This window comes from Vidua chalybeata, chromosome 28 (genome assembly GCF_026979565.1).
Source record: "Vidua chalybeata isolate OUT-0048 chromosome 28, bVidCha1 merged haplotype, whole genome shotgun sequence".
Classification (NCBI taxonomy): domain Eukaryota; kingdom Metazoa; phylum Chordata; class Aves; order Passeriformes; family Viduidae; genus Vidua; species Vidua chalybeata.
The window spans coordinates 5,120,673-5,146,268 of NC_071557.1; the positions used below are offsets into that span (position 1 = coordinate 5,120,673).

General features: G+C 45.5%; 1 protein-coding gene across 1 annotated transcript in view; it reads right to left on the reverse strand.

Annotated features, from left to right (window-relative positions):
* LOC128800835 (putative protein CRIPAK) overlaps positions 1 to 25,596 on the reverse strand; it is a 39,697-nt gene that overhangs the window by 13,585 nt on the left and 516 nt on the right. Inside the window, 1 exon segment of the mRNA XM_053966279.1 lies at positions 25,407 to 25,469. Coding sequence (XP_053822254.1) covers positions 25,407 to 25,469 — 63 coding nt within the window.

Below are 25,596 nucleotides of genomic sequence, written 5' to 3' on the forward strand. Positions count from 1 at the left end.
TAGGCCCCTGGTTGCCACTGTCTGCAGTAAAGCCAAGGACAGGAGGGATATTAACCCACCTCCTTTATGAGAGCAATCTCAGAGCGATCCCCACAGATTTAAACGGAATTACACTTGCAGAGGGCCGGGGAGAAAGAAATACACTGAGAGTCCTCACCTCAGGTTGAGGACAAATCAAATATTCTGAGGTTTGATGCATCCCTGCCCAATGCAATTACAGCTCTGGTGAAGGTCGTTATATTGATCTGAGACAGGGGAGAACAAGGGAAGATGTTCCTGCCCTGCTCAGACAAAACTTTGGAGGAAAATCTCCCAAGCAATGTGGGAGGGAACTTCAGTAATCAGAAAGGATTGTGTTGGCTTTTTAAATCAGAGAGGAGAAAGTTTCTGCTGTCTCCAAGAGTGAATTTTCAGCAGAGGGATGGGGCAGGAGAGGAATAAATCACCTTGGCAGAGTGGGAATGTGGGGCTGTTGAAGACATTCCCACTTGCTTCCTCACGCTGGTCCCAGGTCAGGAATGCTCAGGAAAGGAAGGAGAGAGCTTGATTAATGTCTAAGTTATCAACAGGGATCTTGGGCAGAGACCAAGATTTGACCTTACCTGGTTCCAGCCACCCACAAATAAACACCGCGGACAGAAAGGTGAGGACAGCTCCAAGTTCAAACCTCCCTCCTGTAAATTATTCCAGACTGGGCTGCCAAACCCAAAATAAAGCTCTGAGATCAGCAGCCCCTTCTGGAAGTGTCACCCCCCACTCCTCAGCTGCGCTGAGCATGGCAGGGAAGCTGAAATCAATAGGACAATGACAGAGAGTCTTTGCACACTTTGTGACATCCCCTTTGTCTGAACACTCCGAAAGGTATCCTGAGAGTTGCCTAATACCACTGTAATTTTTGCTGGTTCTTTTACAATAACATTTAGAAAATTAAACACAAGGGTAATATTGTGATCTAAATCCTGTTTTAAAGAACACTGGCTCTTACGAGGTCATAAAATTTGGAAAACATACAAGAGGAGAGTTCCCCAAGGAACTGGAGGGATCTTGGAGGATGAACTGAAGGCAACATGTGCATTTGCATTAATTAACAGTCAGCTGGTGATCGTCCTGTCTCTGTTTTTTAAACACCTCAGAAAGTGTCAGCAAACAGAGGGACACGACAGAGCTGAGCAGCACCACAGCCACGTTCTGCCCTTGCTCTTCATGGTCTCCTTGTGAAAAACGCCAATCACTTGGTTTTCAAAATTTTTAAAGTTTAATAATAATAAAATGGTTATAAAAATAGTAATGCAATTAGAGTAATAAAAATTTAGAGTTAGGACAATTACAAGACAATAAAAAGCAAAGAATTACGGACGTCCGGATGCTCTCGGGCACTTAAACCACCACAAGCATGCCTTGTGAACAAAGGAATCACCTTAAAAGCAATAGCCTGTTGCATATACAAAACACTTCATGATTATGCATATATTTTATTTAAAACAAGAAATTCATATGGTACTTGTCAAAAAGTTTCTGTTAATCCCCAGGCACCTTCAAGTCTAAGTCAGGCTTGAAGAAGTTTGTTTCTCTTGATAAGGAAAACCATAAATTCCTCTTCTCTGGAAAATTTAGGGGTTTCTGTAATTGTTATCTCTGTGTGAAGAATTCCTTGATTATCTTCTCCTTTTCTAAAAAAAAAGAATATCTCACACACATGGTTTCTATTTTAACTACTAATGCTTAATTTTGATTACAAAACTACATTTACTATATTATTAAAATGTTAATACAGCATAACTTTCAGCATAATACATATAGTAAATATCTGCGTAGAGCCATATAATATGCATTTTTCACATCCTCGAGTCCACAAAGGCACTGAGCAAAGGGCAGGTCCCTGCTGCAAACATCCAACAGCCCAGCAGGAATTCCACGGGGACATCCTGGAGCTGTTGACTCCTGGAGTACAGAGGGGCTGGGAACTGAGGTGCGGCAGAACTCAGGCCAAAGGGGGGAAAATCTCAATTGCTGCTGCTCGGATACAAACCCCCCTGAAGTCAATAAGGATTTTGCAACAAGAAAAGGAAGGTCAAGCAGGGAATGCCAGGAAGAGCGGAGCAGGGAGTGGTGATCCAACAGCAGAGGTTGGTCAGGGTTAGAATCAACAAGAAAGCACCCTGCTCAAGGGTATTTGCATTTTTGGTCAGATGTGCTTTGAGTCTTCCTTTGAAAAGGTAGATTAAGCCCAGGACTTCTTCGTCTATCAAGGAACTGGGGGGAAAACCCCTTGGAATGTAAGCATCCACCTTGGTTTAGGCTGTTTAAAATCTACCAGTTCCTAATCTCCTTTCAGAAGATTTAGTTGGATTTAGATGGAAGAAGGAAGAAAAGGGTGCAATGGGCACGGGAGGAGTGGAAAGAAAGGGAAATCTTTAAATTGCCATCGATGATCAGAGGAAGGAAAGCAAAGGCTGCTGCCCTCGGGGCAGGATTAGTTACAAATCCGCATTGGGAGCAGCTGCATCCTCTGGGGATTGGCAGGGGGAGGGGAGCCTTTCACCCTTTGGGGTCTGGTTCAAAGCCGGGGCACGGGTGGCTTTAAGCAATCACAGGGACAGGCTGGAAGCTGATTTTCCCTCCTAATCTCAAAGCACCGAGGGATCTGCTCCTCGCTGCACGGGGAGCTCCCCCTCCTGTCCTGCTCCTTGGATATTTGCAGGATATTCCCTCTGCTCCCTATGACAGAAGCTGGCATCTCAGCCCTTGTACTGAACCACTGTTTAATGGTTTTTGTGGTATTTCCATCGGCAAAAAAAATTCCAGTTACTCTGGAATATGCCATACAAGGCTAAACCAAGAACCAAACAAAACCTGCTCGCTCCAATGGTTGGATTTTTCCATCAGTTCCATGAATGACTATGAAAGTGTTTTTTTTATGTGAAACCGGTTCAGTTCTGCTCCTTTTTCCCCTCATGCTACTTCACAGGAAACTCTGATTATTCCCTATCATTTGGGACAGGAATTGTTTCAAAATACCAGTTTCCAATGGAACAGATCTCCTCAATTCAGCAGGGAGACAGAGATGAAGTAAGGAGCTGGTTCACAGAGGAAGGAAGAAAGAAGAAAAATCTTAGAGGCTTTTGTCCTACCCACATCCCAATTGTGGCAAGTATTTACTGCCCCACTGAGATCCTTAAAAGGCTCCTGTCACCCACAGAAACGCCCAGACCCCTCCCAGGCCCAGGCAGTGGTGGCTCCTTTCTTCCTTAGCAGGAACTTTTCTTGTTTTCATCCTTCAGGTTAAGAAAGGTTTCCCTAAACCCTTGGAGCTGGATTGTCCTTCAGTTGTCCAGAGGAAAAGCAACCTAAAACCACAAACCCACGGCAGCCAAAAGTAATGTATGAGCAATTGCATGGGATTCTTTTTAATGAGGGACACAAATTCCCAGGCTGACTGAGCTCCAGGAGCCAGGCTGCGGGGCCACCACACTCCTGAGCAGGAGCAATCCCATTCCTGGAGAATTCCAGTCCCTCTGACTGCCAGCTGCTGGAGGATGCTCCAATTCCTTTTTTTTTAGCCATTTCTATGCTGGAAAAGCTCCTTGCAGGAATGCAATTATTCAGCACAACAAGTTTCCCCTGGTTTTCTTTAGGCCCCTTCCCTCCTCTCCTTTGCTCCTGTGTGTTCTGGCAGCAGCAGAAGTATTTCCAACACCATTTTTCCAGCTTATGTTACACTTTATCAAAGGAGGAATTAGCAAACATCCTCAAGAAGAGCCCCTAGGGAATGTTCTCTGCATGCTCTCATTAGAGCTGGCTCCAACTTTTATTTTCATTTTGGTTGAGATTATTTTTTCCAGTTAAAAAGCACCTGTCCAATGGATCAAACGGGGCATGGAAGCGTCCAGAGCTTCCCATTTTTCACAGAGTCAAAGAGAAAGACAAAGGAGAGAAGGGAGATGGGACAAAGAAAGGAGAAAACACACAGAGAAACCAGGATTAACAAATTTAATTAAGTCAAAGGCCCAGAAGAAGGCAGAGGATCAGATTTATTCACAAAAAAAAACAGGATCTTCATCCTTTCAGCCAGGAATGAGGGCCACAGGTGGGGCACAGAAATGACAGCGGCACAATAAAGAGCATTTTGCTGCTATGTATTTTGAAGACATCCCACCGGCACAGCTGAAATTTCCACGTGGGGACTTCATTCAGGGCAGACATTTCCCTGCCCCACCGCAGCAGCCCACAGCTCTGGCAGATAACAAGCACAGCTCCCTGTGTTTTATCCCGTTTGCAGGTGTGGGAATCTTTAAAATCAGAGGGTTTTGGGAAAGCTGCAAAAGGCAGGCCTCAGAACCAGCAGAACTGCAGTTAGAGTAAGCAGCAGCCATAGGATTTGTCAGCAGGAAAGTTATAAAACAAGTAGAAAGTAAGGACAAATAGAACAATGGGCTGTGTATTAACGCTTGTCTGGAATAACTCCCTAAGCCACAGAAAAGTGTATCTAGCGAGATATTAGGAAGTTCTAAGCCTAAGAATGGAGCCCTGTGCATTGTGTTTTAAGGCTCACAAGCAGGTATTGCATTCGAAATAAGCGAGCGTTGTTTTAACCAAAGGTACGTGTGCTTGCAGTGGCGGGATAGAACGGGTGTCAATATGCTTTTGCTTCGTGTGATTGGTCAAAAATCTTAATGTTAGGATTTACATTAAAGTTCTTTGTCTGCTGCCGGGGACATGAGCTGCTGGCATCTTCCCATTGCCATAACCATGGCATGAGAGCGATGCGAGAAAATGAACCAGCTCGAGACGCCTTCCTCAGCAGTCCCGTCCCGTTCGTGATTTGTACATAGACCCCCAACCAACAGCAGCAGGCACTGAGCTCCCGTGCAAGCAGCTCCAGGGGATTCAGGCTGGCCCAGGGCGGGGTGGGCAGGTGGGAAATTCACATCAAGATTTTTTTCTAAGCATAAAAATGCAGCAGTCGCAGCCTGTGCTCTGATCACCGGGATCGCCGTGATCTGAGGGATCGCTTTCTGATCTCAGCTGTCCCTGTGCTGCTTTTCATGGGGAGAGCAACGCTCTGAGAATTCATGAGGCAGATTTTGGCCACAGCCACTTGTTTGCTTCCCACAGGGCAGATCAGGGAGGTTATATCTCCAAAGACCCCAAAGTGGGACATGCCCTGACCCCTGTCATGCCAGTGCAGTGCAGGATGAACCTGCCCAAGCACAAGGGACTGGAGAGAGGCACAGTGATATTCCTGACCACAGAGATAATACAAAGAAATCAGTCCCCAGAATAAGGGCACAATTTCACATGGACAGATCTGAGGACTGAGTTCCTGCACACCCAAAATTCTCAGAGATCCCACAGAAAATTGCAGGGATCCTGTGGGATAATCCACACCTCACACCTGCTCCCTACCCACTGAATTGTTTTCTACTTCAAGAACTCCTAATAGCCTCTGAAACCCCAGCTACCCAAATCTTGTCCCTTTTTTGGAGGCCCTGCATTAATTCCCATGCAATTTGCACTGTTGCCTAGGACAGAGAGAATTCCTAATGATAGGCAAGGTTTGTCGAAGGCAGCAGCTCATTTAGGCCTGGATCCCCTTAACAAACCAAGGCTCTTCATCTGTCCTTTTAAGTTATCCTCAAAAGGCCTTATTTCAACCGTGCAGATGAAGACTAAGTCTTTTTAAGTAACTGCCTTATCCTCTTTGGGAGGCAATTAAAGAGTGCAAGAAATTACCACCTTCTGTTTCTATTCTTGTCAGGCCTGGATAATTGGTTTGTTTTAAGGGAGGGAAAACCAGTTAGACATTGCCAACTTCAACATTTCGAGCTGCTTGGAGAAGAGCAGGGCAACAACAGAGCTGCCAAAGCAAAGGACATTTGGGAGAGGTGCCTGCATTTCCCTGCAGGCAGGTGAACCCTGTCAGCTCTGGCATCACCTGGATCTTCAGAAAAGCAAGGAGTTCCTGTAAGAGCCAGAATGAGAGATGTGGGACCCCAGGCGGCTCTTCAAAATGCAGTTTATTGTACCCAAGACGTTACAGCAGTCCAGGGTCGTGGGTGACAGAACCTGTGCCTACAGCTGTCAGCCCCAGCTGCAGACAAGCCTGAAGACCCTTTAATTTTGGTTACAATGCATTATATACTTTTCTTTGCTGAGCATCTTAATACAGAAGAACCAATCTATACCTTTACTTTTACCTACAGCCTATCATAACTACTATAATCACCATATTCATGTTGCTATTCTCCAATCACTAGAAGTTAGTTTGTTACAGTTTAAGCTAGAAGTTGTTTTTCAGTGGAAAAGTCTGAGACCTTTTTTCTACTTGCAACACCAGCAGTCTTGTGTGCCTGTGCTATCTTTCTGCTTGGTAAAAACATCTTGTTTGAGGTGGGCTTATCCTTTGCTCTAAGCCACAGAAACCCCTTCTAACTAACACACCCTTTGCCTTCTTAGTTATCCAGTAGGACTGGCTCAGCAATTCTTTTCTTCTATATCAAAACTTGCTCCCATCTCTATTTCATTCTCAGGTTCTGCATTTCAGAAATCTTTCTGCCAAGCATACGAGTATCTGTGAGACTTTCTTGTCAGACTTCCATCTTTCCCAACGAGTTCCCTCATCAGCGTCCTGCCATCCTCTCCCCGTCCTGCCTCTGTCTGGGACACGCACAGAGTTTTCGAGCACACTCAGGTAAATTTTTGCATGACCAGGCCCCTGGTGAGCTCTCCCTGCCCTGCTGTGCTGCTTTCCGTGCCTCTCCTCAGGGCTGGGAAATGCAAAATAAAGCCCTGTAGGTCCCTCTGGATCCCTGTTTCCCTGCCAGCCCGCTCCAGGGGCTGGGAACACCCTCCCGTGTGGCAGCAGCCCTGCAGGCTCCGGCAGCAGCAATCAGCAGCCTGACCCCCCTTAGCTGGCTGCCAATAATGCAGCTCCTTGAGCTGCTGCTCTTTAACTACAGGCTGGGAATCAACTGCTGGAAAGACAAATCCATACAATCACTAAAATCGATCAAGAGTGGATGAGGGAATGACAGAAAGTATTCTGGGCTGAATGTATCCACAGTGCACACGCCTCAACTTGAAAGCTTTGAAATTCAATTACAGAAACTGAAATAAATGACCATAATGTTTTCTATTATCAGATACATACAAATCATCTTCCCTTCCTTCCCCTGCCCCAATAAAACAAATTTCAATTACTTTTTCATAATCAACAAGCTTGACCTTCTATCAGAGTCCTTTGGCAGTGCAGAACTTTGGAAGTTGAATCATAGATCAGAATAGGACAACACAGCAGAGGATCTGCAGCTTCCAAGTGCAGCATCTTGCTTTAAAAAAACGAGGATCAAGTGCTTAAAATGCAGCTGGGGCAACCAGAGGAAAAGCTGAGCCTGGCACGTGCTATGGAACACCAAAATCCAGGATAGTTAATGGGTATATACAGAATTTCTCATGTTTATTCAGTCTTTGTGTGAGACTGCAAAACTCTGGGGTGTCCACAAGAAATCCCCATCTTTGCCAGTCAGCTAAAAAGTCATGGATGTGACTCCCCCTTGGAATCTGCAACTCTCAAAAAGGAAAAGTATTTATCAGGTGGCTAAAGCCATGGCCTTAATGGAATTAATTAACTGAACTAGTGCTTGGTGCAGATGTTTGAGCTGGTTTTAGGGCTGATATTGAGCTGGTCCTAAACCCCCCCCCATGCTCAAATCAAAGAGGTTAATTTACATGTCTCAATAACGTGCTGCCAGAAATAGCAGAGCTAAAAATAAGATTTTTCCTCTGCCAACTGAAATGAACAGGGCTAACGCCTTTATTGATGTTCAGCTCTTTATTAAAAAGATCAGCTGGGCAGGGGGCTCGACGCAGAGCTCGCCCCCGCGGTCGTAGCTTTCCCAGGCAGCCGGAAGGAAGGAGGCGCGCAGAGCCGGTCACTGGAGTCCCGAGCAGCAGCTGTCCTTTCTCCTTTCCTTGTGGCACACCGGTGGCCCGAGGATGAGGAGGCGTGGTGTGCAGAGTCTGTTGCTGAAGTCCAGAACAACAGCTGTCCCCGCTCCTTCCGTGGTGGCAGCACCAGGGCTCTCTGTCTCTATCTCCCTGCTTCTCACAACCTAACCTAGTCTGTTCTTTCTTAGGTGATGGAGACGGTTAAAAGCCAGTCAGGGGATGTGTTTCCCTCTTCCTCAGCTAGGGTATTTATCTAGGCCCCTCTACTGTATTCAGTTTTTGATTTATATTCCTCTTTATCTCCTAAAAATACTCCCATGATCCTAAGGGGTTTCTATTTGCATGTTAGTCCCAGAGTGGCAGTGTGGAGGGGTGGGGGGCCGGTTATCTCCAGGTAGTTTAGAGAAAACAAACAGAGCAATTAGCTAATAAGCATTTCAGTATCGGTACTTAGCTAGAGTTAGTAGTTTTTTTTTAGTGTTGCCATGGGAACTAAGAAGGCCCTGCCCACAGAACACGTGGAAACTGTTCATTACAAATCCCTCCTCTATTTCTTTGATCGGGCTTAAGCATCAACTTACAGTCTTTGGCTTTTGAGGGCTAACTTCTTTTGGCATTTGTATGCTTTTACTTATGTCTGATGGTAATTCTCGTGTTCTTTAGAAACTAAGACTTAATAATATTCTAATTAAAATCTTTTCAGTTAACTCCTTTGGCTAAAGGACACTTAGTCTTATTAAACAATTGCCAAGTACTTAAACCTTTACTATGGTACTTTAACTCAGAAACAGTTATTAACACCTTACTGTATGTCAGTCTCTAGCAAGTCTTCTTTAAAGTTCATTTTAAGTCCTCTGGTTTCTTAATTACTGTCCATGCACAAGAGGAGGTGGGTGACACTGTTGGGTCTGGTCTGGCGTCCCTGGGTGACTCTGGTGACCTGGGTCCAGCCTTTTTCACCGCAGTGTGTGTGGTGAGTAGCACCTGGAAAGGTCCTTGGAATTTGGGGGTTAATGGAGTGGTGCTGTTCCAGGACTTTATCAACACCCAATCCCTGGGACTGATGTTGTGGGGAGTTTGGGGGAGATACCCCTTCTTTCTGAGGCCTTCTAGGGATTTTCCTGTGACCTCTAAATATTTCTGAGTTGCTGCCTCCCCTTCCAGATAATCTGCTGTACTGAAAGGGGTGATTAAAAAAGGGAGTCCAGAGATCCTTTCACAGGGAGAGACCCCTCTGTTGGACCAAGGTCTTGTTCTGAAGATGAAGGACCCCAGCTGGGCTTGCTGCAGCCTCTGTCTTCACATCCTCACAGGCCCACAGCTCTGCTGAGTCCGCGGTTTTGGTATTGCTGGGGGATTGGAGAATCATGGAATGGTTTGGGTTGGAAGGGACCCTAAATCCCACCTATCAGTTCCTCGAGGTTGGGATTGAAGGCACTTGAGACGGCATTCCATGTTCGGACTCAGGTGTTTATTATTTCTTACCTTTGTTACAGTCTCACAACCATGAGTTCGGCAGCTTTTCATTAGCAAGGCACAAAATGGCTAACTAGCTCTTGTTACAAGCTCTTGTAAAACTAAACTATCCAATTAAGAAAGGACACCTGGATTGTTTTCCCTTTTAACCCAATCACTGATCCCTGGAAGCCTGCAATGCGGACCCTTCTGTCCAATCACAAAGCATCGCCAAACCCATGAAGAAGAAGGTAAAGAAGAACAACCTATCTCCACCCTAAAACCTCCATCTTGCTTCATATTTATTTCTATATTCTAAACCCCCAAACTCTAAGTTTTCCACCCTGTGATATTTCACACTTCAACCAACTCCATACCCAGAAATCCCAGTGCTGTCAGAGGCTAAGGAATAGTGGGGACTGATGGAGACCAAGCTCAGGAATAAAGGGAGTGCGAGAAATTCAGCGTCTGCAGGGGACAGAGGCTTTGCCTTGTGACTCCTCTGATCTGAAATTCCCCTCTCCAAGCCATGATTCAGCATCCAGCTCTCGGATTCCTCTGACTCAGCTGCCTGGGAGTGAGAACACTTGGAATTTGATGCCTTTTTTCTGCCAAGTGTCACTGGAGGAGAGTCTTGTCCAACAGCAAGATGAAGCTGTTCTTTTTCCATTTCCAGCTGCCTCTCCCAGTGCCACTCCTGCGATTCCTCTCTCAGGACTGGCAGAGCACACGAGCTTCAGGCACCTCTTCAATTCCTCTCTCCTAATGTGTGCTCGTTTCTGGAAAAACTCTTTTTTTTTTTTTTTTTTTGCCTGTTTAACTCATGTATTAATCTCCATTGAACTCTCCAAAAATAAATTTCAATCTTCCTGGTACAAAAAAAAAAAAAATCATTTTTGATTCACACTCTCCTTGATTTTCATCAATCAACCTCTGCTGCTCAGGTACTGTTTAATCAAAAAAAGAAAAAAAAAAAATCCCAGATGGCTTCTAAGATTTATCACTGGAATGGAAAATGCTGAGTCTCAGCTCCCACATAGAGTGGCTCCTGAGACCAACTTAACTAATCAAAATTACAGAAAAAGAAATAAAAGCCCCACTAAAACAGGGAAAAACCCCAACCCTACCTCCTACCCTTGTGTGTGCCAGACTATTGGATATTTCTATGCAGCTGGATGGATTTTATAGGGACACCGGTGTGTCCAGCAGCATCAAAAGCTGCTCCCAGTTAAACCTGGGCTTGCACATTTCTTTAAAAATTTCAGGAACTGCAAATTCAAGGCCTTTTCCAAAGCTCAGTGGAGTCCCGGAGCTCATCCCTTCTCCAGATCCATGGGGCTGAGTTGTTACAAATCATCAGAAATCCAAACTGGCAGCTTTAATAGTGCCCAGGGGATTTGAGCACTCAGCTGCCATTAAATCTCAAATTAACTCGGTTATCTGAGATCCTGATAAAAACTGTGACATAAACAAGGTCCGAGGTGTGTTAAAGCACAACAGGAAACCCAAAGAGAGAATAAATTAATGCCAGATAAGTAATTTATACAGCAGGTAGTGCCAGGACAGCGGGGAATGGATTCCCACTGCCAGAGGGAAGGGTGGGATGGGATGTTGGGAAGGAATTCCAGCCTGGGAGGGTGGGGAGGGGCTGGGATGGAATTCCCAGAGCAGCTGGGGCTGCCCCTGGATCCCTGGAAGTGCCCAAGCCCAGGCTGGAGCCCCCTGGGACAGAGGGAGGTGTCCCTGCCATGGCAGGGGTGGAAAAATGATCTTTAATGTCCCTTCCCACGCAAACCATGCCACGATTCCATGCGTTTATTCATGATATTGGAACAACTGGGATAATTTTCAGCCCCTCATCTCCTGCAGAACACGTTGGTGAGGCAGCAGAACCTGTCTCTGGCCAGAGATGTGTTTTTGAAAAGTCACATTCGTTGATTTTTCCTTGAAGTTTACCACTGAGAATTTCAATTTAAAAATGAAAACCGTAGTAAATTGACAGAAAATGCAGCACTGAGAGAATTAGAATGAAAAAGAAGCCCAATAATCCTGCAGCTCCAAATGCTGCACAATAAATAAATGGTGACCATATGCCACAGGACTATGCCCAGCTCAGGACATCTACTGCAGGGCTTGCAGGTGCTAAAGACAAACGGCCTTTGGGAGCCCCTGAATTTCATCCCAGGACTGGCTGAAGATTCCAAAGGCCCATCCAAGCACTCACAGATGGACACACACACAAATGTTCCTCCTGGGGGCAACTCTGATGGCCAAAAAGCATCATGCAGGAGCAGAAATTTTGCCTGTCTGAGTTAAAAACGAGGGAAAGAGCCAGCAAGATGCCTTAAATCCATCTTGGGAGTCTCCACAGTTTAAAATAAATGCAAATTAATGTTAACATTCACTACCTGCCATTAAATCAGAACAAAAATATTTTCCTACCTGCATTTATTTATTATTGTCTACACCTGATCTGCAAACCCCCTCCCAATGGGAGATTTGCCCCCTGAAATCTTGTCCTTACAGCAATGTCAAAATGTTGGGAATTTCCAAATTGCTTAACCCCCAGTGACATAATGGTGAAAGTTGAAACAAATTTCATTTTCACTCCAATTCCTGGACCCTGAATGAGGGAGTTTAACACAAACCCTGTGTGGGAACAGAACAGGGAAGAACAAACAGAGAAGAACAAACTGTTCTGCCAAAGGTTCTTCTGACTCCCAAAAGCTCCTTTCCCCCCCAAATCTGCAAATGTTGTTTTATTGCTGGACTTTCCATGGAAATATTATAATATCCATGGGAAGCAATATCTGACTCAGCAATCTGGATCCATTTTATTCAGTTAATCTGAATAAAATATTACAGGTTCGGGCTTAGAAAGGTAATAATTCACCAAGTTTTATGCATTCCTTACTAAGCTCTAAAGCTGTCCTTCTTAAAAATTATTTTTTAATAAATAAAGATTCCCAAGGACTGACCTCTCTGTCAGTTTTTGTCCAGCTCACTCTGAAATAACTTCCTGCCATCTCCTGGAAATGAGAATTATTAAGGCTGGTAAGAGAGGAGCTCACAGCTACCCCCATCCTGCCTCTAGCAGCACAGAGAACCCCAGGAATGAGGAGAAAAGCAGGACAGGGCATGGAGGAAATGGACTTTGCCTCCTCCAGCTGAGTGCCCCCGGATCACTGCTGTACCAGGGACCTCCTGGGCCAGCGGTGGCCGCTGGGCTGTGCCTGGAGTAGCCAGGGCTGCCCCTCTGGGCTGCTCGGTGCTGCTGGCCCAGCCCCAGGGATGGAAAACACCCCAAACTCCAGGGCTCCTCAGTGATCCCAGTCCTGACCCTCTGCCTGGAATTCTGCCATCAGTCCATGAGTTTTGCCTCTGGAATTTAAGATCTCTTTGCCATTAATGCCACATATTCTTTAGCCACGGGAAGACAATCTCCCATCCATTTTAATTCTATAAACATCTCCCTTCTTGGAGATGTTTTTGTGACCTTTTTCCCCTTCTACACCACTTCCTATCACAATTCTTTGCATATACAGAAATCAGTCTGCCTTAAGCTATGCAGCATTGTCCAAAAAGAGACATTTTGCTTCTCACTTTATCATTAGAGACCCCCTTGTTTCTCAGATTTATTTATGGCATTAAACCCCTCTTTGTTTTCATTGGCACTAATTAAATAATTTATGGCATTCCATGACAATAAGAGCTGTTCTGGATTTTTTTTGGTTTTTTTTGTTCTGTTTAACAGTTCTTTAAATAACTTTCATCAGCTGTGCACTGCTTTTGAAGACCTGTATCAGTGGAAACTGTCAACCTCCAAGGACAATTCCCTTCCCTTCCCAGGCTCCTTGCTCGTAGTGGTGAAGTCAAGTGGGCCATTCCTCCCAGCTCTGACTCTGAGCTCAGCTCACGCCTCTCAAAGCCCTGCCCTGCCCTGGACAGGTTTTTTTGCGTGGCCATCACTCAGATAATGCCACAGGTGATGCATTAGAGGATCCCAAACCAGGATCAAAGTGCTCCATCCTGATTTTGGAATATGGGGATGCACAGAACCACAGAACCAAAGATGTTCTTAAAATGAATCGATGGGCACAGGACAGAGTCATGAAACAGAGCCACAAATGCCATTTCGTGGCAGAAATTCTTTTTTGTGCATTAATCTTGGGGGTCAGGAGTCCTCCAGTCATCTGCCACAGTCGGGAATAAACTTAGCATGAAACTTTACCTGAATTTACCTTGATGGGGACAAGTTTTCCCAGGGAGAAGACACACGAGGTCCTGGTGCTGAAGGACACACGAATTCCAGGATTAAGCCTCAGTCTCCTCCTCCCTGACCCCAGGTTTGATCAATACCTGGTCCTTGACCAGATCAAACATTTTCACAGAGATTTCCCTCCTCTTTTCCCAAGGGTTTATCCAGGGACAGGGGGTTTGTGTCACTCATGCCATTAATGTGCAAATCACCGGAGGCATCCCCAGGTCAGCCTGGGAAATCAGGCCCTGCATTCCCAGGATTTCACCGAATTCCTGCCATACCTTCCCACCTGGATCAGGGTGCCCAGGTTAACTGTCACCAGAGGTCACCACCGCTGCTTGAAGCGGAGGAAAGAGAAGCAGCACCTCTGCAGCTCTCAGGTGATTCCCAGCCTGCCTTTCCCATGGATTATCCCATGGAAGTCCCTCCCCAAAACAATAATTCACTGCTGACAGTTCACTCAGCTTCAAGGTAAATCCCTCATTCAGAACTCACGATGGGGCAGCTCCAGCTCAATAAAAAATACAGGCAGCTTTTAAAAAATACAGGATGAAATCCATTTTCAAAACAAGAGCAGGAGCTTTTTAGCTTTGTACAAACATGGCATGTGGAGTAAATCCAGTAAAATTCTCTTTCCTCTCCCCAACAAAACACACCAATGGCAGCAGCCGCTTCAGATGTGTTCCTAAAAAAATAAAATTTGCAGGTTTTTTTCTCCTTCCTTATGTGCCGAGCCTGGTGTGTCCCAGAAAATCCTCACAGATTTGCATGTGCCCGGATCAGAGCTCTAAAAGCCCGTGTCATTAAGTGATATAAAATAAAGAATTCCATTATCAGCACCACGTTCCAGCAGGAGAAAAGAATGCAGAGCAGAACTGTGAACCCTGACCACGAGGAAGCATTGAGATTATTGGTGCTGATTAATTTAGAGGGAAAATGACTGAAGCAAGATATGATAATCACCTTTAAATATGAAAAAGATTTCTGCAAGGAGAAAGAGAATTTATTTTCTAGCACACGTTTATATTGAATTAATGGAAATGTAAATGAGGCACTGGGAAAAAACTTTTAATTGCTCTGACACTGGCACTGAAATGGGCCCTGGATGAAATGCTGGGGAGACAATGAGCACACAAATCCATGAAAAATGCCAGGAACAGCACATGGACACCACTGACCTCAGGACCGGGACATGGCTGAGTAATTTCCCACATCCCAGCACCTCTGTTCTCCATGATTCTGCAATAGGATCCGCACAATTTCCCTCCAGAGGAGCTCCAGAGGCTGCTTTCCGTGGGAACTCCCCGTGGAGGAGGGAGGTGGATGGCCAGCACAAGGGACGGGGGCAGCTCAAGGAAAGATTTTGTGGAGAGAAGATTTTGGTTCCTGCTGCCCTGGGAACCTTTCCTAAGCTTCATTGATAACCCGAGCTACAGAAGTCAGTCCTGGATTCCCCCCACACCCCATGACCACAGAATGATGGCAGGCATGTGACACGTAGAGAAAGGACAGTCCAGTGGCATTAGGGGAAGGTCTGGGATCTCTGCACTCTTCGTTCCCTAAATGTTGAATCACCGTGGGTCACTGAAGTGCTGACACTTCCATTTGCTTTGGGAAGTGCTGAACACCTGCCCCTAGCATGGATACAGCTAATTTTAAATATTAGAATCTACAGATAACCCAGGATTTATTTCAGTTATCTGAGCGCAATATTTCACCTAACTTTTCATCTGACTGAGGAACTTCCCATCTGTACTAAGAAAGGCTGCCAAAAACTTGAGTGAATTCCCCAAGATGAATTATTAACATGGCAATGTGATCAATTGATCAATTGGGAATTCTCTTTTCTAGCAGAACACACCTGCCCATCACAGATTCAATAAATGTGACACCAAGAAGCAGAAGAAGAGGCAGGAGCCATTCTGAGCTTCTGCAGCAGGGGGGTTATGTGCAAGGACATCCAGTGGCTTCATTCAGGTTCCAGGGCTTCCAAAGCAAAGCTGGAAAAATACAATTTTTATTGATTGGAATCTTCCCCCAGACCAGGCAGGTGAAACGCCAGCAACACCTGAGGTTTGTTAACCCAGCTGGATGAGTCAGGGGCTGGAAAAAGCTGAGGATTTCATGGCCCTGCAGAGGAACAGGGCATTTCCCCGGGATCCATTCTCCCTGCTCCAACCAGGAATTCTCCAGGAATTCCACCTGCAGTTGCACCTTCACACACACACACACACACATTCCCTCGATGCCTTAGGATTTCAGCTTTTCTATTTCCATCTATTTGTAACCCTGCAGTTCTTTAGTGCAGAACTCTGAACTCCAAACTCACTGGGAGCTGCTGCTTCCCCATTTTGGGCAGACACAACAATTCCTCTCCAGGCTGGGAACCAAGGACACCTCACTGCCTCGGGGCCCAGAGATGGAAACAAAAGTGACCTGGGGGCAGCAAACTTGGGCTCAATGACTTCATCACCTGAAGCTGGAATTGGGAGATGAACCCCAATATGCCAATGGACCAAACTTACAAAAGTGTGAAACCCGTGAGCCGCCGTCCATTTTTGGGTGTAGCCCCTGGGGGGCTTTATCTGCCCTAAATGTACCTGAAGGCCCTTCAGTAAATAGAAATGCTTTTTATTCCCTGAATTTTGTCTGGCCTCTCTTTTTAGGTAGTCCCAAAAAGGCATGACCCTGGAAGCAGAGGAAAATGAGAGGAACTCAATAATTCCGGCGTTGTTTCGCGGGCGGCTCAGCCGGAATGTGCAGGGGTGGGAACCAGCCCAGGGTAACTCACGCTGGAACGTTCCTCCTCCAGCCCAATTCCCCCTGGCACCATAAAACACGGCCCAGGAGCATTCCCTGGCGTTATTAAATGAACACTGGAGAGGGCTGCATGTGTCAGGATGCGGGAGCCTGGAAAATCCACAGCTTCCCTGAGACAGCATCCGGAGCTGAGCCTCCCAACCCATTTAGGACTTTCCTTTCAACCTCGGTGGGTTTTTAAGCCTTATCTGATGAGCATAATGATATTAAAGTGTTTTTCATTACCCATAAAAAATGAACAAAAAGGATAAAGCTGCTCCAGACTGAGGCTGTTTGAAAGGAATCAATAGTCTGAATCCCTCAGTAGATCCTGCTCAGAAAATAAAGCTTTTGCTTGAAACTAAAAGGAATTATTTGGATGTGAGAAGGAAGTTTCACCAGAAGTATCTTTGCGAAAAATAAAAATCCTGCAAAGATTTAAGAAACAAATGGAAAGAACTTCAGATAAATAGTTAGTAATAGGTATATTCATGGATATTCCTGTTTGTATGTGTGCAACAAAAATCTCTGCACAGAGAGGCACAAAGCCCCCAAATTCACCACCCTGGAGGAGGTTTGGAGGCAAACAGTTTTTAGTTGGAACTCATGGAAATCTGATGGAGTTAGCACAGGGCAGAAAAGGATACACTGAGCCTGAGGCACAAGGCAAACAAAAAAACTGCTCTGTACCTGAAAACCTAAAAAAAAAAAAAAAAAAATCCTTACAGTTTTGGAGCTCTATGTTCATTTTGCTACCAGGCAAACCCACGATCCCACAGGGGAATATCTCAGTCAGGAACAAGACCCAGGAGCAGCACTAACTGTGAATTTTCTGCTCTTTTTTTTTTTTTTTTGTTGTTGTTGTTGTTCAAAATATATTGATTTTTGGAGCTGCAGCTTTTCACGGGGATGTCTCCACTTCAAGGAACACTTGTCACAGAAATTTGTTCGCACCTGACAAATTCTGGGCGAAATGTGAGAAGGAATGTTTGTAGCAACAAATCCTTGTTTGGAGAATTGTGGATTCCACATCCCTGCAGTGCCCAAGGCCAGGCTGGACGGGCTTGGAGCAGCCTGGGACAGTGAGAGGTGGTCCTGCCATGGCAGGGGTGGCACTGGATGGGATTCAAGGTCCTTTCCAACCCAAACCAACCCAGAATTCTGTGATACTTCTCAGATCTATAAAGAAATCAGGCTCTAAACTCTGCTCCTGCCTATTTTTCACATTATTTGCCCAACTTTGGGCTTCAAGAATGGGTTGGGAATCCTGGGAACCTTCTGGTGTCAGCTTTCCTGAAATAAATGTTCCTCTCTGTTTACAGCAGGACTGCAGTGGATTAATTTAGTTTTGATTCGGCGTGGGGAAGAAACGTTTTTCATGAAGAGAACAAGAGATTATTTCTCATCATAATCAGAGGTGTCACCTTCATTGTGACACGGGCCACGCTCTGCGCCCGTGGGGGAGGGAAATGGGGACAGGCCAGGAGGCAATTAGGGAAAAAATCAAACCTGTGCGACTGGTACAGGATCTGTGCTGCTCCAGCTCCCACCTCAAAACTACTGAACACCTCCTCCTGGAAACACACCCTGTTGCCCACTGAATACTGAATCTCCCTCTTTGATAAAGAACTTGTCTATGGCAATTGAAGACATCCAGATCTGAGCACAGCGAGGATTAATTCTCCCGTGGTGTAAGTAAAGCCGAGCCCTTTCAAGCTGCCTGAGCCAATTTACAGCAGCTCAGGATCAATCCTGGCCGCCCTCAAGGCTTAATTAACCCCGGGCACCTTGGCTATCGGGAAATGCTCTCCCAGGCGTCCTGCGGAGCTGTTATCACCTGTGGGATGCACTGCTCTGCTCAGAGCTGCAGGAACAGGATTTTATTCTCTTCACAGGCCTGGCGTGGCATCCCAGACCCAGGATGAGCTTTCCTTGGGAGGAGCAGCAAAAATTGTTGTATTTATGTGTTCAGTTTAATAAACAAGCACAAAAAAAAAAAGGAAAAAAAAAATCACTGAGGAGCCAGCCTGCCCATGGGTAGTCCTCCCAACTGAAGCACTTCTGGGGAAAAAAAAACCAACTCCAGCCTCAAGTTTGCAAACCCAGCTCAAAAACCAAAAATGAAAAAAGAGTCCTTGCTGCCATGCTATTGGAAATATCCATAATGGGTCATTTTGCAGCTGGAGGGTGGGGGCAAAAAGCAACAGTAAATGCAGTTACAGCACATTTTTTTCCCTGGCTTAGGGGGTGGGGTTGGGGGAGTTAATTATTAACTTCTAGCTATCAATACAGCTTACTGAAAAGTTCATCAAGGCCTTTATTCAGCCCCTGGTGTCCCTCCCAGTGCCAGGGAGTGGCTGTGGCTGTGGAAGGAGCTCTGGAACATCTCTCCTGTTTTAAAGGGGTTTAATCCTTATTGCTCCCATCTCTGGTTAATTCTGGAATATTGTCTCGTACCAGAGGGGAAAGCACCTGTCCTTGTGAGGCTGGATAATAAATGTTCATCCCCAGCTGTTGCAGACGGGTTTATAAACTAATTAAGTACAACAATCTCCCAAGCACCGCTTGTGTCTGAAGAGTCTCGGATCAAGCAGCTGAGTAATTCCTGTGGATAAAACCCCAAACTATTCCATGGGAACGCTCCAGAACCAGCCTCAAATTATTTTCTGACTGATGCAAACCAGCCCTCGTGCAAACCTCTTCCCAAGTGATTAAATTATTTGATTTGGGAACAAAACCCGTTGGAAATGTTCTTTCCCCTCCCCTATTCCTGTCAGCCCTTGGTTTTTCTAGTTCAGCACAATGAAGTTGCTCCAGACAGCACGAAGTGGCATTTTCCACCCCCCAGAGCTGGGATATTTTGTTAGGCTGGGCATGGGTTGGGTACAAAGAGCATCTCAGACTATTTTTATTCCTGTCTCTGTTATTTTTCCCCTGTGCAGGAACACACCAGCCTCAGTTTGTTGCCTGTTTGCTCCCGTGTCTCACACATATTTTCTGCCTCCTCAATCACTTCAATTTGCTTGTTCCTCACACAAAAATTCCATAGCAACCTGTACTTAAGGAACTTTTTTTCCTCCTGCAATTTTAGTGCAAACAGGCATAAAAACGAAAGTTTTAAATCACAATTAGCTGATCAGAAAACAGCTCAAGCTTAGTTTTTTCCTGTTGTTTTTCCAGTATTAAAGACAGTCTTTTATGATTCCCTGTTGTGGATTTTGATGGTTTATAAGGAATTTTCCAAGGGGGAAAGATGTTTTCTCCATAGAATTTAACTCAATATTATTGCTGTGGATGCTTGGGAAAATCTGGAGATTTCTGAACTCCCACATTGAAAATGGGCTCAATTCTGCCCAAGGCTGCCCTGACAGCCCTCCCCTGACCCTTGGAATGTGCAAAAATCCTTGGATTTGTCGTGACTTGATCCAAGTCTCTCTTCCTGCATCCAATGCCAGTGGGAATACAGAGATGCAAACATGCAGGAGTGCAAGAAGTTATAAATCTGCTGTCCTGGCAATTCCTCTGGAGCTGGGGCAGCTGAAGAGGTTTCTCCCCAATAAAAATCATTTAAACTCGAGCTGGGTTGTCCCACCCCGCTCCAGGGCTGGCTGGGGGAGCTTCTCTGTTAATAAAATAGAAATTATCACCAGCAGCTGTGTGTAACACCCTGACTGGAAAAGGCACAGGACCACACGTCTGGCCTTTCGACAGGCATGACTCACTCAGCCAATACTGAGAAGTGTGACTCACTCAATATTGGTAAGCGTGACTTAGTAAATATTGATAAGCATGACTCAGTAAATATTGATAAGCATGACTCAGTCAATATTGGTAAGCATGACTCAGTCAATATTGGTAAGCATGACTCAGTAAATATTGATAGGCATGACTCAGTAAATATTGATAGGCATGACTCAGTAAATATTGATAGGCATGACTCAGTAAATATTGATAAGCATGGCTCAGTCAATATTGATAAGCGTGACTCAGTCAATATTGATAAGCATGACTCAGTCAATATTGATAAGCGTGACTCAGTCAATATTGGTAAGCATGACTCAGTCAATGCTGATAAGCATGACTCAGTGAATATTGATAGGCATGACTCAGTAAATATTGATAGGCGTGACTCAGTAAATATTGGTAAGCATGACTCAGTAAATATTGATAAGCATGACTCAGTCAATATTGGTAAGCATGACTCAGTCAATATTGATAGACATGACTCAGTCAATATTGATAAGCATGACTCAGTGAATATTGATAAGCATGGCTCAGTCAATATTGATAAGCATGGCTCAGTCAATATTGGCAAGCATGACTCAGTAAATATTGATAAGCCTGACTCAGTCATATTGATAAGCACGACTCAGTCAATATTGGTAAGCCTGACTCAGTCAATATTGATAAGCGTGACTCAGTCAATATTGGTAAGCCTGACTCAGTCAATATTGGTAAGCATGGCTCAGTAAATACTGATAAGCATGACTCAGTCAATATTGGTAAGCATGACTCAGTCAATATTGATAAGCATGACTCAGTCAATATTGGTAAGCATGACTCAGTCAATACTGGCAAGCATGGCTCAGTCGATATTGAGAAGTTGTCACGGTTTGACACTGGGACAATGCCAGCGCCCCCATGAAAATGCACCTTCCCCAACTGAATGCTGTGAGATCCAATCAGGAACAGAGCAGAGCAGGCCCAAGCTTAATAACAAAAGAGAAAACTTTATTATCCTACAACTACACTGAAATCAACACACAGAATCCGGAATGAAAACCCTCCAAAACATTCCTCCTCCCCCCCCCACCCAAACTCCAACAAACCACAGTGAGACACAACAATCCATTTCAATATTGGTGCAGCAGAGAGAACAAAGCTATTTCTGTGATCATCAGTCCCCGTCCCATAGATGCTCCCAGGACAGTGGAGTTAGTTTAATTCAGTTTATTTGTTTCTGTTTATTTCAGTTTATTTATTTCTGTTTATTTCAGTTTCAGTTTCTTTCAGTTTCTTTCATTCCGGGGGAGCAGCTGACACCAAACTCAGGCATTTCAGGTCTGGTTTGTGGAGCTGCAGCACAGAGGGATAACAAAGACAGATTCCTCTTCCCCCAGGAAAGGCGCTCCCAGGTAGAGCACCCAGCACAGGGACAGGAACAGGCCAGGGTGGTTCCAATTCCTGATCGCATCTGCGATATTTAGACAGCTTTTCTGGATTTATTAGATATGAGGAGAACAGAATTTGTCCCAGAGTGCCTCAGATGCAAATAATTCGATGATGATCTAACATCTGCCCTCTTCCCCAAAAGCCTCACCTGGTTATTTAAAGCCAATAAATGGAATAATGCACAACTGTAATATTTAATTGCTGGGCATTTGTTTATTGTAAATCTGCTTGGATGATAATTTCCTATCCCTTCAGGTGACACACTGAGTGGAGTTTCCAAATTCACATTCTTAGGGCAGAGAGTTCTGCATCCTGTCCTCCCTCAAGGTCATCTTTCACTCCTGAAATGTGGCCACAAATCAGACATTTGGCAAAAAAACTTCCTAATTTTGAAGAGGAGGTTGGCTCTAAGCAGGTATTTGGATTTCCTGCTCTCAGCACTCTCAGGAAACCTGGGGATTGGGAAGCAGATGGGCAACCAAATTCATCCTGAACCTCCAAAACCCATTTTGGGCAAGGTTGAAGTGTATAAAGCAAAGTAATTGATCATCATTTCATCTTACCCATTGCTGAAATTAGTTTTAAATAATCTTATTAAGAAAGGGTCTTAAAGGCATTTGGGTTTGGGGGTTTTCATTTAATTCTTTATTCTTTGGGGGGACATGGGGAAGAATTCTGAGTTTAATTTTTCTGCTCCACCTTTTTTTTCCCGCTAATTAACATAAAACATTTATTATATTAGAAGAGATGGGGAATTGCTCACAGAACACTCACTTCTTCTGGCAGTGAAAAACTCTTTTTTTTCCTTCCCTGCTAATCCTCAGTTAATAAAAAAGTCTTTGAATATTTCTATTTTTTTCAAGAGCAGATTGAATCCATGAACGAAGAGTGAGAGCAGAGCTGCAAACCCCTGGATTTGCTCCTCTGGGCACTATCCCTCCTGTTCCCCTCTGTCCATTCCCAGGACTAATTTAATCAACTTCCCCACATCTGCAGTATTTATCATATGCTCGCCGACTTTAAGCTAAAGACTCTAAAAAAGACATAAAATCGTGGCATTACATTAATCAGAAATAAAGCTTGTTTAAGCCCGAATAGCTGTGATTTAAATGCTAATGAGGCTGACAGCTCCGGAGTGGCAGAAGGGGAGCAGGAGCACCCCGAGCTCGTCAAAAGGATCTCAGAAATGGACTCAAATCAAACCCTAAACTCAACTATTACTCTACAGACTAATATTATAAATTTATCTTATTTTTAAGAACGTACCAAGATTTATTTAATTTTTCCCAGATAAGGTTTGATGGTCCCTAAAAGAAGAATTCGAAACACTAAAAGCTGTGGATACTTTAAGGCTGTGACACCAACACCAAAACTTTCCAGGTTTTTCCTGGCTCTGTAATTGATTTTTTTATATTCTTGTGCTTGTTACTTGAATAATTTCTTTTAAATCTTGCTTTTGAGAAGGCCTACAGGGTTTGGTGAGGGACTGGAAGCCAAACTGCAGCAGGCAGTGGATGCAGCACAAAATCAGATCACCCCAAAAGGCTTCCAGTGTCAGTGAGAAACACACACAACAAAATCAAAAGTATTAATGAAACTCTGAAAAATAAGGAAATTTTTTTAATGTTCTGAAAAACTTTCTTTGCAAGCAAAATCTCTTGTTTGGAAAACAGAATCAGAATAGGAAATGCGAGGAGAAAGTAATACTGATTTTCCTGTTTTATCACTATTTCTTCTGGAAGTTCCTAGGCTCCCTTTCTATTTATTCCCTGTTTTTAAAAAGACATATTCCAACCACCAAAAGGCAGTGCACAGAATCCTGGAATCACTGAGGTTGGAAAAGACATCCAAGGTCACCAAGTCCAACCCTGACCGCGCCATTCAGTTTGGTTTAAAACCCTTTAGTGAACATCCCTGCAGGCGATGAACATTTTCTGCCCCTAAAACTGTGGTTTTGGGAATAATTTACTGAAGAGAAAAATTAACTCCAGGTGCAGCTGAACAAAAAGACAGTAAGGCACAGGTGGAAATATTCAAAGGCTGGAAAAGTCAACGCCTTCTAAATTCCAGGTATTTTTTCCAGCAGTGATTTATTCCTGGTGTACGGACATTTGACTCCCGAAAAGCATCTCCAGGTCCCAGGGATCCCCTCTGGTTTTCATGGATCTGTAAACGAGCAGGGCTCAACTGCAACCCGGTGCTGCCTTTAAAGGGAAAAATGTCTCCTCTTGCCACTGGAAACATAAAAAGAGACTGGAAACATAAACAGAGACTCAACTCCAGCAGATCACACTGGGGGAATTTTATACACAGCGCTGGAAAAGGAAAAAATTGAGTTTCAGGTACATCCAGAGCTGAGCTGCCCTGCACAGTTTGGTGTTTAATTAGTAATAAACACCCTTTGATGACCCTGGCAGGCAACTTCACCCCCATTAGGCTTTTGAAGTCAGAAAATAGTATTTTAAATGGAGAGCTCCAAGCCTTTGGCCTCCTCCCTGACCTCCCACTCCGATCCCTCCGCAGCGCCTCCGCTCCTGCTCACCTGTGCACTGTCCTTTCAGCCCTGCTGTTAAATGTTTGTGTCACCTGCAGCCCGGGGCTGGGGGCAGAGCACGGCCTGGGGACTGCGGCACCTCCCAGAACAACCCGGAGCAGCCCTTAATTGGCCCGGTAATGACCAGGCTGTAATGCGTGAGCCACACGGCGCCGCTGGAACAAGGAAAAGCCCCTTCAGCCAGCGCTAATTAAGACAAAGCTCCGGGGAGGTGCCAGAGCCGCCGGTTCGCAGAGGGCGCCAGGAGCCAGGGGCGCCTCCCTGCAGGGGCAGCAGTCCAACATGCGGAGCCAGGGCCGCGATTCTGCAGCGGGACGGGCAATTCCGTGTCCCCAGAAACCCTGCGGGTCTGGCACAGCCCGGCAGCGATGGCGTGCAGCACGTGTGTGCCACGGGGCAGCGGGACACGTGTGTGCCACGGGGAAATGGGACACGTGTGTGCCACGCGGCAGTGCGACATGTGTGTGTTATGTGGCAGTGGGACATGTGCTTGCCACATGGAAATGGGACATGTGTGTGCCACGGGGAAATGGGACACGTGTGTGCCACGGGGAAATGGGACATGTGTGTGCCACGGGGCAGTGCGACATGTGTGTGCCACGTGGAAATGGGACATGTGTGTGTTATGTGGAAATGGGACATGTGTGTGTTATGTGGCAGTGGGACATGTGTGTGTTATGTGGCAGTGGGACATGTGTGTGCCACGGGGCAGCGGGACATGTGTGTGCCACATGGAAATGGGACACATGTGCCATGTGGCAGTGGAACACGTGTGTGCCATGTGGCAGTGGGACATGTGTGTGCCCTGTAGCAGTGGAACACGTATGCCAGTGGAACACATGTGCAGCGGGACACATGTGGCAGTGGAACACGTGTGCCATGTGGCAGTGGAACACGTGTGCAGCAGGACACGTGTGCACAGGACATGTGTGCACAGGACACATGTGCAGTGGAACACATGTGGCACAGTACACGTGTGCACAGGACACGTGTGCACAGGACACGTGCAGTGGAACACATGTGGCACAGTACACGTGTGCACAGCACACATGTGCACAGAACACGTGTGCACAGGACACGTGTGCACAGGACACATGTGCAGTGGAACACGCGTGCACAGCACACATGTGCAGTGGAACACGCGTGCACAGCACACATGTGGCACAGGACACGCGTGCACAGGACACGCGGGCAGAGCACACATGTGGCACAGGACACATGTGCAGTGGAACACGCGTGCACAGCACACGTGTGCAGTGGAACACGCGTGCACAGCACACATGTGCACAGAACACGCGTGCACAGCACACATGTGCAGTGGAACACGCGTGCACAGCACACGTGTGCACAGAACACGCGTGCACAGCACACATGTGCAGTGGAACACGCGTGCACAGCACACATGTGC